Raw genomic sequence first — 17,217 nt, forward strand, 5'->3', positions numbered from 1 at the left:
AGCAGTGAATTATTATTGCCACTTGAAGAAAAGAACTTTGCAAGCCTCAGGAAAATGTCCCTTGCTTTATGACATGTATTACTAACTGCCAATACTTGCTTGTCTGCCATCCTAACTTACTGTCTGCAGTTCCAGCCATTGCAAGTTTTTCACACATGTGGCTCCTTTTGTAATTTAAAGAGGCCCTGAAACAGCTCTTGGGCTTGGTGAATAGCATACGCTGCGGTGAACATCTCAGGCAAATTTTGTAGTTGTGCATGGCGATTGGAGCTCGCAAGCAGAGCGCATAGTCACATTTTTCTCAAACGCTCTCTTTCCAACAGAAGCCTGCTCCTGACTTTTTTCTGGGCGCATTATTTCATAATAGTATAGCAGATTCCCATACGTGCCTGCCATTAGCCAATTGCTGACATCAGTCGAGAAAGGTGTTTAGATCAGTGCGCTTCTTCCTACTGTTACTGTGTCTATTTATTCACGCAGTTTAATAAACAGGTTGGAGTAAGCGAAAATCTGCTTTCAAATTTTGATAATGATTACATACTTTAGGACGGAGCCGACTATCGTCTGCTCACGCACAAAGCAATCATATGCACTACAGTTGCATGTAGCTAAGACCTACTGCGTAGTGTAGATACCGCAGCCACCGTTGGGTGTCGCGACGAGTCTGCTGGCTGAGCGCACTGCGGCTCGCTGAGGACAGTCGCGTTCGGCTATGTTTGGCATGTCATAGGTGCCAAAATCAAATTGAGCTGCGAGCCACGGTGACGTTCAGTAGGTGGAGCGTTGTGGGCAAGCCCCACTCCGCCGTAACCTTCGCAGTGCAAGGCATTGAAGGAACAACGGGAGCACAGCAAATAGGATCATACAAGACCTTTGATTGCCAATAACTCCACTTCTTCTGAACGCATTGAAGTACTTTTTGTGGCAAAGTATTTTTTAAATAGTCTATTCTAACTCCAAATGCATTTCTCAACTTCAATAAAATAGTGGCTCAGGGCCCCTTTAAGTTTCAGACTCACAAGAAATCTCAATGACATTAGTAATCTAATTATTGTTTGGTATCACTTGAAACCAAGAAATAGAAATGTGTTTACTCATTAGGCGATTGTGCTTTTTGTCATCTAAATTGTTGACAACTTTTTACTGAAGTTTATTATTTTCTTTCGTATTTTTTAATTTTTTTACCAGGCATTGAATGCTGTTATCCCAACACTGAACGAAAAACAAATGGGCTTTTTGAGGAATTTTGTAGGGTATGTGAGCATGCTTTTTTTCTTTCTCATTGCTTATCTTTGTTTCAGAACACTTGGAACAGTTGAACCTCATTGTTATCGACCAATAATGTTATGAAACAATGCAGCTTTATTGGGGTTTGGTAAAGAGCCAGAAATATTGTGCATTAGTACATAAGGTACATAGACCTTGCAGGGCTGCATTATGTGAAAATAAATAAAAAAATAAGCATCAGTTCTATGAGAGATACTCTCTATGTCTAGGTGGTACTCTTAGGTACAACAAACATTGCTTCAAATACTCTTTAACAGTTTAAGGATAAACGGGTGTTATTTACGTTGTTCATGGGCAGTTGTGAACCAATGCTGCCCTCTTTCACGTTTGTATGATTTTCAAGGAATCTTCTAGGATTTTATTGGCAGCACTTTTGTAGCACTTTTTCTGTAGCTGTTGTGGCAAGTACAAACACAGCAGTGCAGAGGATTTTCTTCTTATTTTTTGCCTGGGTTTCACAACCACGTCGCGAAGCCTCATGCTCTCATAAGGCGACTGTGCTTCTGCGAAGCCGCACCAACAGCCTATTATTGACACTGCTTTTTACAAGTGGGGCTTCATGTGTAGCGTGAAACACAGTGTATGATGCCTATATGCTGAAGCTGTAGTAAAATATTTGCAGTTAAGGCCATGTATGGCTTTAATCAAATTCATTATAATGAGATGAGGTTAAACTGTGCGTTTCCTTTGTGTATAATAGATATTTTTTTATGTAATTGTTTCGGCCATTCTTAATCCAACCTCTGTATGCATTTCTGAACTTCATGTCACCTGTCTTTGTCATGTCACATGCTGTATGTTTTGTGGGTGGCAACAGCTTCCCCCCAGTTTTTAAATATTATTCACATTGGTCTTCTCATTTCCTTTTTCAAGTAATGTTGTCTGATAGGACTAGCCATCATCACTGTGCTGTGAGTAAGTCTGTGAGCTGGTCAGTGTATCAATTTCATCAGAAAAGGGAGAGTAATGCCATTTTATTTTATTAAAGCATCTAAGAGACTTCACGTGCCAGCGTGCAAACTGCATTGCAAAATGGCCAGCCAAAGCGTATCAACATTAGTCCAACAGTTCTTGATTGATGAGACCTAGCCCCTGCTTAACAATAGCACTTTTCATAGTGGGAAAGGTTGATTGGCCTTGCTGTGTCACACATGATGTGCAGGTAATGTTGCATTTAATTTCGCACCACTTGCCAGGTACTTGTGCAATACCTCAACAGATGTAGCCAAAGCACTCTCCTGCTCTGGTGTGATGTGCAAGTACTTCCCATCGGAGCAAGTGACCCCACCAGGTGAAATCCCACCAAAGATTCCACTGGAGAGGGTCTCCTTTGCTGGTCAGTGTATCAATATTGTGCCTTGGCCTCCTTCTTTTAAAGCGAAGCTTTCTTTGCAAATCCTCCCAGTCCTTTGTGACTGTGGCTGCTAGGTGCTACTGTCATGTCATATAGCTGACACTTAAAATAAAAAAAAATAATTACATGCTTGATGGTGGGAAGCAACCTCTGTCCCCCAGCACACCAGCCCGATGCTCTAACCATTAGACCACAATCGCACATACACTTCTATCGAGCTCTTTGAGATGATCGCCACATGTGTCGCTTTGCATAGCACAGGAGAGCACTTGCACGCGCAACTGTTTCTTTTACGCCGAAGCCGCAGGAAGAAAATGGGCAAATTTATACCATTTGATTAACCGCTAAGCTTCGCTTCACATAGGTTCCAAGCTGTGCGTTGGATCTGCATATTTTTTTGTTGTTCTCTATGACGTGCACTCGCAGCCATTCTCTGTAATTGTTATACCAAACAGTGTCAAGCTGATGTGTGCAAGCAGTACTTTATAACATTTATTCTCTCAGCTCTGAAGGGTTACTATAGTAAAAAAAAAAAAAAAAACTTACCTTTCTTGAAGTATCAGATGATAAACTACATTGTTTTTGTATGTACCAAGATTTAGCCTAAACATCTAACAGGTGCTACAGAGAAACATTAGTACCTCTGTGACGTGCACATTTTCAGTAGCCGTTTCAAGCCAACAACTGGTCAAATTCACAAGCTCTATTAGGCTCCCTTGTGTGAGCTTGCACAACTTAGACAAAGGAGCTCACAGATTTCAGCAATTGTTGATTTTAGTGGTCTTTGAAAGCGTGCATTAAGAGAGGTATAAATCAATTCAGTCTGGTTGTGTATTTCCTCGTATTGCTGTTTGCCAAATGTTGTTTCCACAGAATTACTTTCAAGTTCTGTGGAATTTTCAATAATAAGTACCTAGCCCCCAGAGCAAACGTTTTCAAAATCCATGATGTCATGGGGAGCTAGTACAAGAACTTAGAGGTGACTATGCCACCCATACTATTTCATTTTTATATCATTTCTAGCCTATCAAACTTCTAATTGTGAGATAGACATCTTTGCAATTCCGGTCATGTAATCTGCTAATCTAGTTTCACCTAATATTTCTTCATTGTGTTTCTTTATGTACAATAGACTTCCGTTAGTTCGACTCCAGTTAATTAGGTTTTTCAGTTAATTCTCTCCAGACCCAAGATCCCGGCCAGCACCCATGCATTTGTGCAAACTTTCATTATTTCGATTCTCAAGTTGGCCTTAGCCGGATAGTTCGAACTTGTCCAGTCAGCACGCATGCATCTGGCCCCATGGTGACTCCTATAGCGACCCCTTTAGTGGCAGTGCCTGTCTCGAGAAAGCTTGGCGGCAGTGAATGCATTGAACACATGTCAATCTCTCGTCAAAAATGCCTATTTTAGGCCTGCCAGAGGACGACTTTAAAGTGATAGCCACAGATCACAGTTTCTGATTACGGTAATTACCCAGTTCTAACGCCCCCCCTTTTTAAAAAAATAAAGTTATGCTGAAATAAGCCTGCGAAGTGCAATCGGACACAAAACCAAAACCGCCTTCGCAACATTTATATGCTTTACCGCATAACAAGGCTGTATTGCGGCGAAGCTGACTTCCAAAAAAATTGTGCAGCGAAACTGACCTTAGGAAACCGATCGCCATGGTACAATGCATATTACACCCTTGCCGATTTGTCTTTCAAAAAAAATTGGGTGCACGTTAGGTTTCTACTTTGTTTAGGAACTTTAATGTCATTTCTATATTAGTTTTCTAGCTTAGACGCATAAAAAGTGGGCATGGGTGTTATCCGGGGCTTGTTAAAATGAATCTTCGCTGTATTGTGCCATACTTTTTCTGCATCTTGTTTAATTAGACCTGCCAGATAATTCGATTGATATTGTCGGTCCTGTCAAGGGTCGAGTTAACAGAAGTTGACTGTGTAAGGACACCTGAAATGTTTGATGCCAGGTGATTGTTTGATTTTTCTGACATGATTCATACCTAACATCTCGTGAATACAGTCGATTCTGGTTATAACGGAGCAGGCCTGTGCACTAAAGATGGTCCGATATATTAGGCAATTCTATATACTAGAGGTGGGCAAATATAAACTTTGTCGAACATGAATTGAATACGAATAGTAAGTATCTAATAGTCATATGGAGCTATATACAGGGTGTTCATTTTTAAGTGTTACGGAATTTTTAGAGATCACCTGTGGCAGGTAACATAATTCTTATCATTGAGCTGGGTTATTCAATGAGGCGGACATTAGTAGCACGAGAAATAGAAACACAAATTCACTAATTAACTAGAATTCACTAATTAACTTCGTAGTTAAAAACTTTACGACACATATTGCAATTTACGAATTCTAGCCGGTGAGCTTGTCAGGCATATCCACTTAGAATGAATTTCCAGAATGACACCAGTTTGGAGATGTTTAAACAGAGGTTGAAAAAAAATTTAGCTGCAGTGGCAACGATTTCCAAAGATGAAGCCGCACCACAGCCATTTTAGGAGGGGCATGATAAAACATTAGCTTATGGTGAAGGAACACTTTTCTCACACTTCCCACGAGTTAATCATGGCTTATTTCACCAGACAGATACTTATCTACGTGTATCTCCGTATTACTGGTTTTAGTATGAAATCTGAACATCTTGGCAAATTTTATTGGAGATAATGTCATCAATATTCAGATGAATTAAGTTACTATTTTTGTTGGGAACAAACAGCTTTTATTTTCTAATTAGCCTAGCATTACAATAATAGAGCCAAATCACTTAATCTGTAAGCGGACATCACCCGACTAGGCTCTATTTCAGAGGTGAAGGAGGGGCAAGCTGTTGGCTTCACCTCTCCTGGTAAGAAGCTATGGGAGCTTCTGCACTAGCAGCTTTTTTTAAACATCCTTGGTTCTATCTCACTCAAATGTATTCAGAACCATGCAGCCAGATTTATTTATATTGATTACTTCTACCAGAAGCAGCATGTCTCAGCTAACTTTGAGCTAATCTTCACGACATAGAACTAAGATGCAAAATTGCAAGGCTATTTCTATCACTCTGCTACTAGTCAGCCTGCAATCTTGTCTGGACATCGCCACTCTTCGCGCATCAGTCACCAGAAAGCTGTATAGCCTCCACCCACACGTACGTCTTCGCATCTTCGGTCTTTTTTTTTTTTTTGTCCAGACTGCAGAGGACCGGAGTGATCTGCCGGAAGAAGCCGTGCACCACTCCAGAACAGTGCACTTCAAGGACACTATTGAATACATTTTTCTTGATTTAACCAGCTCACTCTTCATGTAATACCCCTGACAGGGGCATTTCAGGAATTGATATATATATATTTAAAATTTGCCCTACTGCAATTCAGAATATTACTTTTGGATGATAACCTCCAAAAATGTAGTTGAATTACCCTGTATGCACACCAGATAGGCAACAGAGGTGTAAACAACATACTGTAAGTAGTGCACTTTCTGAGTTGCTAATATAGTTCTTGTTCCTTCTGCTGAACTTTGCAGAGTGAAAAGTGCAGCTGAACGCATTTTTCTTTCAACAGAGAACACAGCCACAAATATTGGAAGGATGGGGAGAGCACTTGCAGCTTCACATGACCCAGAAGAGATTATATCTCTCATTAAATTGCTCCAAGGTGTTTCACCTCCTGTTCGGTTGGCATCATTATGCTCACATGTATGTTCCAACTTTATCTCTTTGTGATTTCTGTTGAATGTATTTTCTCCTTGGGACACTGTATTTGTCATATCTTTTCAAGTTTTTTTTATTGTGTGATTGTGTTGAAATAAGTTAACTTGCTAAAATATGAAATAAAATTGCCTTCTTTCTGATCATTAAAACCTCTCTGGCTCCTCAATTCAAGTGTTATTGCAGAACTTTTTTTGTGACAACATTAACCTCAGTTTAATAAATTGAAGGATGCACAGGATGCACCTGTGTTCAGATTTAAAGGTGTGGAGGATACTCCCCCATACAGCCAATTGGTTGCTTGCCTGAATTTCTGGCTGAGTGGCAAAGTAGCAAGTAATTTTTCATTTTTGTGGAATTCATTTTTACTAAACCTTTGTGGCCAGTTGTACATTTGTTGATAAAGGCTAACAGAACCCAGGAGCAGCAGATGGACTCTGTGGCTGCACTCTTTGTTAAATCAGCACTGTTAGTGCTATGTCATGACCTGCACTAGGCACAATTCAACTTTATTTATGCTTGGGAATGCCTTTCTCACATGTCAACTGAAACAGGTGGGCACACAGTGGCAGCTGAGTGCTGCAGCATTTTTTTATTACTCTACTACATATGTCTCTTTATGGTAGTCATGGTAAAGTCATATCGTGTGTCACACAGCCTCCAACTGAAAACATTTTTTTGAGCTTTGGGCTTGAAAAAAAACTGAAGGGCCATCAATCCTTGAATAGAAAGATGCAATAGATATAGCTCACATTGCTCACTTAAATTCCAGGCTGAATGGCAAAATTGCAAGGATACTAAACTTTTTAATAGATACCATGCTCCAAAAATTTTTGTGGTTGACCATATGTCCATGGTTTGTGGGTACCCAAGCTGAACTTATCACACAAAAAAGTTGGACACCTTCTTGGCTGGATCCCTGCTGTGGCTTTTAGCACTTATAGTGAATTTAACAATTAGCTGTTAGCACAAAAAGTTTTCGCACGAGCAGTTTTCAGCACTAGCATTCAATGGCTTATAAATCTGACATCAGATGCCACGCATCTTGCACCAGGCCTATGCTTTGGTCTTGTTCTCACTCAGGTCTTTGCATCCACACTTCAATGTAAGGGTCAGATTTATAATCAAAGCTCAGATTGGGCAGTACACAAGGAACTTTTACATGATAAAGGACTTCTTTGTTAGAAAATAAAGGTCTCTCTAGATGCTTTAGCATTAAACTGTATTTTTGGTCACAGCCACTAAAATAGAAGACAGATAAAACAATTTAGACAGGCAGTGTTAAACGTAATTTATCTTTCAGTTTTATATATGAGTAGTCGTTTACGGAATGTGAGCCTAACATATTGTTCTTAAAACTGAAATGCTCTTTGTACTGCTAAAGCATGAGATTGTTACACAATAAAGTTTAGTAAGACATTCTTGAGATAGTCCGTTAGAGATACTTCTGATTGAAAATAGAGAAAGAAACATTTACTTAAAAAATAAAAAACATGCTAATGAACCCATGAAACACAGAAAGAGCTATAGAATGTCTAAAATACTTAACGGATGAGTGTAACGTCTAAAGAAAGTCTCGGTTGAAACATTATTTGGGTGTACTCTTCTAGAAAACCTCCTGTAGCTGTGCTAACGCCACGTTATTAGATGTCTGGAAAACTTCTTGAAGGAAGTTTTTGAGATTTTTTGTTAGACATCTATTTTCATTTGCAAATAAATTTGATATCAGTAATTGCAATAATTTATATGAGAACTGGACTGAAAAAGAAAATCCCACTTCAGCAGGATTCGAACTCATATGACCTTGCATTCCATAACCACTAGACTATGTTAGCTCTTCTGAATTTGTGGAACAGTGGGAGTATTTTATGCAGCTCAACGCAGGTACGCATCACTGCGTATGTTATTGCAAGGGGGGTCCGACGTTTCATATACTTGCAGCGATATGCAACTGCAAAAGAACAGCTGTCCGATTTCTTGTAGGTAGACTCAACCTTAGGCATATAAATGTAACATTTAGTAAAAACGGGGCCCGTAAGACGAAAGAGAAAACGAAGATTACTCTTTTGTGTTGACTTTTGCATGGACCTTTTGCACTGCACATCGCGTAATGCAATATCAGCCATGGTCCATCAGTTTGTTCTGCTCAGGTACATACATGTTACAAAGATTGTCAGCTAAAGAGCAGCCTCTACACATATCTACACGGAGAATGGCATAAGAGCTCTCTTTTGTGTATGGACACACTTATCATAGGAAATGTAGAATTTCTTTGCCTGCCGTAAATACATGTTGTTCGTTTTCTTTTTTTTTTCATACAACCTATTAAAGATTACAGAAACTTAAAAATACAATGTACAAGAATGTATCCATGGTCAAAAACAACAATGTCCAAATGTGCTCTTCGAGGTGTATGTTCTGAAAACTTTTTCAAAAACCTGCACAAAACCTGCGATTCTGCACAAATAATGAAGTTTGTGACTGAACAGATTTTTTTTCTAAGTGGAGCTTAATTATATCAACCCAAAAAATGGTACGAACATTGTATTTCAAGCTATGATTGGTAATACAAAAAGCCAATTCATGACAGGCAATCTTTTCTCATGGTGGAAAACCCTAAGTTCATCTGTTGCAGTTGTCTCAGTGTTATACTATATTCACTATGTCGCAATCCCCTGGCTTATACACTTTCTTTTTTTTTTCTTCTCTCCCTCTTCTTTTTTTAGGAAAAATTATGTTTGAGACTGCTTGTGGCGCTAGTGTCTGATACGGAACTGAAGCCACTCTGTTTACTGTGCTGCCTATTAGTGGCATAACTGACAGAAGCACTACATGCACGAAAGTTCATGTTAAAAGCAGCAAATTAATCTCGACGCACTGTTGGGAAACTGGAATATATATATATATATATATATACACACACACAGCAAGAGAGAGGGGGGAGGAGGTCAGATTGTTTGTGGTTTGTCACATATTAAAGCCCACATATTTGCACACATGCAAGCCACTTGTGGCAGTTTGTGCAGCAAGTGAAGCATGTGCTGCAATTTTCAAGCGGTGTTGTTGATGACAGTTATGAAGCAAATGACTGGAGCATTGCAGATGCACAACTCAACATTGTGCCCCACATTGCAGATTTCGTTAACATCAACGCAGACGAGTAGCCGAGACCTTTTAATCATTTCAGGTGCAGTAGTAGGATTCGCAACTTGTAATAAGCATTTTTTTTTTTTTTTTCACTGCAACTAGAAAGCAATCTAGAGGTGTGCATTTGTTCTCCATGGTGTACGTGTCTGGTTTGTGATGCATCGTCAGGGATGTATGAAGTCCAATGTATTTGGGTGAAATCAAAGCTATATTGAAATCCTGATCGATTTCTAGTAGTATTGAGCAGCAGCTGTACCTTGAAACACATTTTCAGTGCATATAGTAAACAGGATGTGTACCACGGAACGGGATCTGTTATTCAAATGACAGAGAGCATTGTCTAAAAAAGACAATTTTCTTTTACAGTGGAGGCTAACTCGAAACTTGCGGGAGTTTCATCGGGGCCTCCCACAGCAGTGGCAAGACCGCATGTTTGTCCAGCTGGCAAAATCCCTTGAGCTGCGCTCCCTCAAGGTGAATAAAGTCCTTGGTTCTACATCTGCTCTAGTTATTTCTATTGAAGAAAAAAAAAATGATAGCCAGTTCTTTATGAACTTGTTTAGTCTTGTGGTATCATTTAGTATGTAGGTTTGCCTGCTTGGGAAAAAAAAAAAAAAAAAAAAACTTCAAATTTAGGAGCACAGTGAGCTCAAATAATAGATGTAAACTCACCCATGACTGGCTTCTGCCAACTTTCTGTTAACGTAAGTCTGCTTGACAGAGTCATAACCTGAAATAGCCCATCCTTATAATTAATACAGCAGCTAGCTTTAAGAAATGGGTGGAATAAGCACCTAGTTATACCTCGATATGACTCGAACCACGATATGATGAAGTTGTACTTGCAGCGAAAAACTTCGTTACATGCGAATTTCATTAAATCGAGGTTCGTTATATCGAGGTTTGACTGTATAAGCTTAGAACTGTGAGAAAACTAACTAGGGCTTCTTTAATCAGCATATTTACGTGACTCTGGTGACCTTTTGCATTTAGTGAACATTGGTCTGTAGCATTTTACTTATGGAGAGCTGAAACAGAAGTAGCCAGAACCTTCCATGACTCTGCTGGAGTTAACAGCATTACAAGCATGCAGTGCAGTGTGGTGGAACCTAGCTTGGGGAAACTTTGCACAACATTGTATGCAAATGAGCATGCACATGGAGCGAAGAGAGCAGATTGGCTGGACACGGTCCCATCATAAGAAGTGATATAGGCACGATAACTTATCAACCCCAGTTCTGGTGCAGAAATAAAGCACTAACCATGAAGTGCAAAACCTGCTGCTTTTTTTATACTAGTTCCTATACTGTTGAGTCATATGCCATTCAATGCAGTTGCAGTCTGCATAGGGTGCCATCACCTGACCTCCTCTTCCTGCTGCAGTTGTTTGCTCCATCACTGTTGCTGTTCCATGCGGTGGAGGCAGAACTGCGTCTGCCACAGTGGCGCCGCCTGGCAGCACTTTTGGTGGCTGAGATGCGCTACACAGAGGCCTTGCAGGCAGCTGAGTCATTGCCCTTACCAGCCAATGCCCGCATGCCCACAGATATTATTCAACTGGCTCGCACCTCCTTACTTGCATTCTATGCTGAGGCTGACAAAGGTGACCACTTTACGCCATTACTGCTTTGTAGCTACGTGTTGTGTAGCTGTAGCCTTTGTGTCTGTATGATGTGCAGCATGTGGAGAGGCTACAAACCTATGCCAGATGAATATGCAAATGTTTGGTCAATGACTTTGATCCTATGTACCTACGTACTGCATCTGAGGCCATGCAGTACATAGATATATGGCCTACACCAAGCTGTCTACTTGCTTTCTTACTCTAGTACAATAGGCATCCTTATCAAATTTTGACTTACTCTTCTGCACTCGTCAGAAATGTTGTCTTAAACATCTCAGATGAAACTTCCAATTTTATTTTAATCTTTCTAATTTCTTCTATCCTCCTTCTTGGCTTTGTCTCTGCACCTCAATATGTAGACAAACATACACCGGCAAACCTCTTTGCATTTCAATAAAGCACTCTTTTCTAGTATTTACTGACCGAGGTCTTAGTGTTGAATTGTGGTAGCATAGAACATCTTCAGACATATTTCTGCATATAACTCTCAGTACCTTCTTGTTAAAACATTGATATGTAATTTACCCTTTTGTAGTGGATGTACTTATTTATTGTGTGTGTATGTGTTTGTGTGTGCATGCGTACGTGTGTGCATACGTGCACACATGTATTTGGGTGTTTGTGTGAATTCATATGAGTCCCCGCGTTTTAAGGCTGAAACAGGAAACGGGGTTGTCACAACAGAAGAACTTAGTCGCTCCTTTTGTCAAGCACAGGGGGTTGTGGTTGCACCACTTAGCAGTGATCATCACGTGCTTGACTTGTGGCTTCTTTGTGCCTGTTCTGTGCTTTCCCTGTGAATTTCATTTACTGTTACTTCGAATGCTTTAGCACTGGCAAGGGTCTGTTTATATTTGCTACGCTGTCATTTGCATAATTGCAGGATTATACATTTTCCTGTGAAGCATGGATGATTATTGTAGGTGGCCATGAAATTGTCATGTGAAGTTTGTTAATGCAGTTATGTCTTTCATACATTATATTAGTATTGTCTTTGTACTTTTTCAGGCCATTGTAGCTTGTTTTACCAACTATTATTATTTATTTTATTCAGATTATCGACCATGTCAAGAGATGGCTGAACTCTGCTGCACGCTGCTTATAAACTTGGCTCAGTGGGATGTCTTCTCTGAAATTGAGAAACAACAGAGAGGATCAATAGGTGTATTTGAGGTGAGCTCATGATACAGCCTCATCTAAGGAACATTCCTCTCAATGTTTGGTCAAGTAGGGTATGTAGAGGAGAAAGTATGCTTGAGGGGCCCTGCAGCATTTTTTTACAGAAGTTTTGTAACATTTTTGTTATTAAAGGGTACCACTTTAGAATGTCCTTGAGCAAGAAATATTTGAATGCATTGCATATGAGTGAAGTTATTGGCAAAGGTTACCCTTCAACCCTTCTGCAGTGCTCTTGCTCCTTCCAGGTTGGACTTGTTGGAGGCTATGGAGGGGAGGGCCATTGCCTCCAGACTACATTACTGTGGCATGGTGCTTCTTCTGTATTTCATTTATGAGGTGATGGCTACTACTTAGGGCCTTAGTGTTAATGACTTGCTTAACTCATAGTTTCTCGCTTGGCTTACTTGCTGGAGTAACTCTAGCAACTAAGCCATATGTACACATCAACACGGCTCCTCATTCAGGTTGGCACAAGGTTTACTTTGTGTGCTCCCGCATGAAGCTGGAATGCAGAATCGCCACTAAAATGAGCTGACTGTAGCGCCATAACACAGTGTAGCAAGTAGAGGAAGTAGCTTTTCGTGGAGTGTGTTGCAGTTTTGAAACACCATCTTTCATAGCTGATGGAGGCACAGGTTTCCTGTTTTAGCTGAAGGGACAACTGCATGGTATTACATGCCTGGACTCTCAAATGCAGGAGTGCTTGCACTTCCTCGCTACTGTGCTCGCTACTGGCTGTAATACTTGTGTCTGGGTGTGTGTATCAAGTACTAATGCAAGTGCGTATCTCTTGTCATTCCATTTTTGTGAAAGAATGAATTTTTAGAAGTAGTGAGATCATCTCAGTGCCTTCGCACACATGAATGTAAAAACCATCTATGTAACTTAGAGAGCCCCTGCAACACATTCTGAACATATGTTCAAAATGTATTGTGAACAAACCATACTAGAAACCATACTGAGGTTCCGTATAGATTCCATTTTTGTGAAAGAGAGGCAGTCAACAAAACTGCAGCGATGACACAATCTAGCACAATGAACAATGAGGGAGGTGTTACAGCTTTGGCAGATGAGGCAGTCAACAGAACTGTAGTGATGACAAAATCTAGCACAGTGAGGGAGGTGGTAGACAAGTCACTGACTGGAGACTGGAAGTGCAAAATTGAACGTTTTTTTTTTTTTGCACTTTTCAAAGCGGTGGTTTTTAATCTTCTTTTATAGAAGAAAAACTATTATGAAGAATGACAGATTACTGATGATTTTCTTGCTTTTGCCGAAGTGACTACTAGTTTCTCCTTACTTAATTAGCAACCTGGCCAATAATCCTTGCACTCTTCTTCAGATACATTGAAAGATGGCAGAGATTCGAAAAGACTGCAGGAAAGCACAAGCTAATTTTAGGGCTTTTCTGTATGTTACTTGGTGAGCACAAGTAATATTTGGCTTAGGTGTTCATGAGAGCATTGTCTCGTTTCTAGTATGGTTTGTTCACAATACATTTTGAACATATGTTCAGAATGTGTTGCAGGGGCTCTCTAAGTTACATAGATGGTTTTTACATTCATGTGTGCGAAGGCACTGAGATGATCTCACTACTTCTAGAAATTCTATACTTTAACCCTTTCCCTACCGAGATTTTTGGCCAAAAATAATACAAAAATACCGATTTTTTTTATTTGCCTAAGTAATTCTACGTATCTTGAAACAACCAAAATACATCCCTAAAGGCACTTTATTTGCAAGATACACGCGAAATATTTTTTTGAAAATATGGAGAGGGTTGGCTTCACTGCACTGCACAGTGGAGATTGTCCGACTTTCTATAGTAATACCACGCACAGTTTCCATCCTCTGCCACGGGTACCTTTATGCCAGGCGCGGCCTTGAAAACAAACCTAGGAGGCAGCGATCGTGGGTTCTTTACATCTATCGGAGTCCACTGCCTACACGTCGAGACGCAGTCATCGTCAGAATCCGATGATGCCAAGAAGATATGCCACTCAGTATCTTCGCTGCCACTCTTGGAGGAGAACCAAACTTCTTCACTGTCCGAGTCCAACAAAACGTCCGTCTTTTTCTCGGAGTGGAGCCGTTGTAGGCACACGCACGCACAGAGGAGGACGCCATTTTTAAATCCTAGTTGCCAGCATCAAAACGTTTTTATTGCGATAGCAATTATATGGACACTTCAACCAGATTTCTGCCATCGGCGTCGCCGTCGCCATGAGGTTCCGTATAGATTCCAAGGGCGATAAAATCGTCGCCGCGCGTCGTATGCGTGAGTGAAAGCGCGCGGGGGACGCGCGCTATCACGGAGAGCCAACGCATGGTGAAAAGCAAGCGTGACTGTCGCGCAAAAGGCCGTGGGGGTATGGGGGGGAGGGAGGCGGGGCGACGCTGTGCTACGGCACCAAATGCGTATCTTGCAACCGAGCCCAAGGGGAACTGGCAACACAATCTCCCGCGCGAAAGCAAAAAAGCGGGAAGGCAGCGCGGGAGGGAGGGGGGGCGAGCAGCTTCTACTCTGTCAACAAATACGCTTGCACTGGCTGTGGTGGCGGTCGCCCGCACCGTCTCTTATCTCCACACGGCTCTGACCTTTGCATGTGCTGTGCATTCGCCGCTCAGTTTCCGTTGAAGCAATAGACCGCACGATTCTTTGCCCGCTGCAGCGGCTGCGCTTGCTGCCAGCGTTTTGACAGTCGTTGTCTGCGGTCATTCAGTGTGATCTATTCATGTTTGCTTGTGCGCGATGACACCACGCTTGTCAATTCAGTTAGAAAGCTAATGTGTCCAAGTTTATGCAGCCGATAAAACTACTATCCCTACTCCGAATACCTCTCTACCAATTCGCTATTGCAATTGATCCTTCGCCTTTCGGGCGAAACTGCGACATTTTTTGGCCAAGATGCAAGCTTCTGAGCGCGATTTTATTTTTTTACTGCGCCATCTGTTGAAACCATAGAGAACTAAGCAAAATTTATCAGGGTAGCTTGAAGGCAGCAGTGCGCAAGCGCTTGTTTCAGCGTGGACAAGCCCAGCTCGTCTTCGGTGGGAGTGGTGCAAACCGTGTGGACGAGCTCAGCTCGTCTACGATAGGGAAAGGGTTAAGCACTGTTTATGCAAATCAAGGCTTGGTTGAAGTGTGCAGTCTTTATAAGGAAGTGTGCAATCTTATAAGTTTCTGGAACTCTGTGCACACAAGAATGCGCATGTGTCAGTACTAATTTACAGGCCAAGTATCCATAATGCTTGCTTGACTTGCAGTTCTAAATATTCAAGGCATGTTTTGTTGTATGAAAGGAGCTGCACAGGGCATTGCCTATTCACATCGCTAGTCACAGCCCTATCACAATTTCTAGTATTCATCAGCTATGTTAGAATTAAAATGGTTTAATCCAAAGAAAAACATTAATGTGCCAATGAATGGAGATGAAAGGTTGTTACACTGGATCAGTAGTGTTATACTAATTGAAAAAGAACCAGTATAGAAGAACATTAAAAAGAAATTTGTTTTCATTGAGTTTATTTATTTATTTATTTTAGTAAAGCATTTGACTGCCTAAACCATGATACCATATTTTTGCACGTATAACCGGCACCAAAAGTTACAAAATATTAGCAGTAAAGTCAGGGGCGGGTTATATGATAATTTCACCTTGAAGTGTGGTTTCACGACAGCGCGGCACACACTACCGTGAAGCCACACATCAAGGCAAGGCTCTCCGCCATATAAAATTTTGTTATCTCGTAGAGTACCACACCCTCTCCCTGCATCTGCGTGTTGAAGTTCCCTTCTCTCCTCTTTCATTATTGCCCATTCTCCTTTTTACGGTTCGCCATATTGCGTTTAGTAGTTATTGAATCAGGCACGTCGCACTGCCAAACTCATATGTCACCCGATCCCGTGGCGCTCCCTCAGTCCGGGTGAAGAACCACCGCTGAGATCTTTCGCTCAGTTGTGTTTGTGCCATTTGCCGTTGCCCATGCGAGGGCTGCCTCGTCCACACTGTCATCCTCTGTCATTTGAATATCAGCTGCGAAGTGGTACGATTCACTGTCACATATCGCGTCTCTGATTTAGTCTGCGAGTATGTCCGGTGTATGAATCCAAAGAACGGGTGAACAGAGCCGCTGGCCAAAGATACGACGTGGACAAGTCGTGCATCCACGAATGGAGACTGTTTTTGCATAATTTGAGCATTGTTTGCAGTTATTTCCGTGGGTTATATCGCGGATATTTTTCTTTTCTTTCTGGGCTGTTGTAATTGGGGGTTCGTTTTATATGCAGAAAAATACGGTATAATATCTTCAAAACTGTCTCTCTGGGATATTTGGAGCTAACTGCTTGAGTTACATTGGGTGCCTCAGGGAAGGGCATTCAGCCCATTGCTTTTTAATCTCTTTATAAATGAAATAGTGTATTTTGAGTATATTATAACATTTATTTCGTATGCAGATAACAGTAGTTCATCAATTTCTGAACACCCGTCGTGGTGGTGTAGTGGCTACAGCATTGCAATGCTAAGTGTGAGGGCGCGGGATCAGATTGTCCCATGCATTGGGTGCATGTGAAGGAACCCCAGGTGTTAGAAATTAATCCGGAGTCCCGCACTACTCTTAATCACATTGTGCTTTTGGTACGTGGAACCCATAATCTTTTTTTTTTCCATTTTTGGACCTAACGCAAATGATTTAGAAGTGAGATTTGATGACATTCTTTATAAACTGCTTTCATGGACAAAAGCAAATAGAATAGTGATTAATCACAAGAAAACAAAAAGCAATGGTTTAATGCTAAAGACAACATTTATTGACCTTAGTTAGCATGCCCTAAAATATAGCAATCAGTGCAGAGCTATCATGAATGAGCGTAAAATTCTTGGTCTTCTTTTTTTTATCA

At 41.0% G+C, this 17,217-nt stretch overlaps 1 protein-coding gene across 1 annotated transcript in view; it reads left to right on the forward strand.

Moving 5' to 3' along the window:
- Positions 1-17,217, forward strand: part of LOC119461028 (integrator complex subunit 8-like) — a 62,439-nt gene that overhangs the window by 22,829 nt on the left and 22,393 nt on the right. The window contains exons 11-16 of the mRNA XM_037722205.2: positions 1,189-1,253; positions 2,484-2,623; positions 6,219-6,352; positions 9,878-9,985; positions 10,895-11,114; positions 12,190-12,308. Of these exons, the coding sequence (XP_037578133.1) occupies positions 1,189-1,253; positions 2,484-2,623; positions 6,219-6,352; positions 9,878-9,985; positions 10,895-11,114; positions 12,190-12,308 (786 nt within the window). The remainder of the gene's footprint in view (positions 1-1,188; positions 1,254-2,483; positions 2,624-6,218; positions 6,353-9,877; positions 9,986-10,894; positions 11,115-12,189; positions 12,309-17,217) is intronic.

The sequence above is a fragment of the Dermacentor silvarum genome, chromosome 8 (assembly GCF_013339745.2).
Source record: "Dermacentor silvarum isolate Dsil-2018 chromosome 8, BIME_Dsil_1.4, whole genome shotgun sequence".
Taxonomy (NCBI): domain Eukaryota; kingdom Metazoa; phylum Arthropoda; class Arachnida; order Ixodida; family Ixodidae; genus Dermacentor; species Dermacentor silvarum.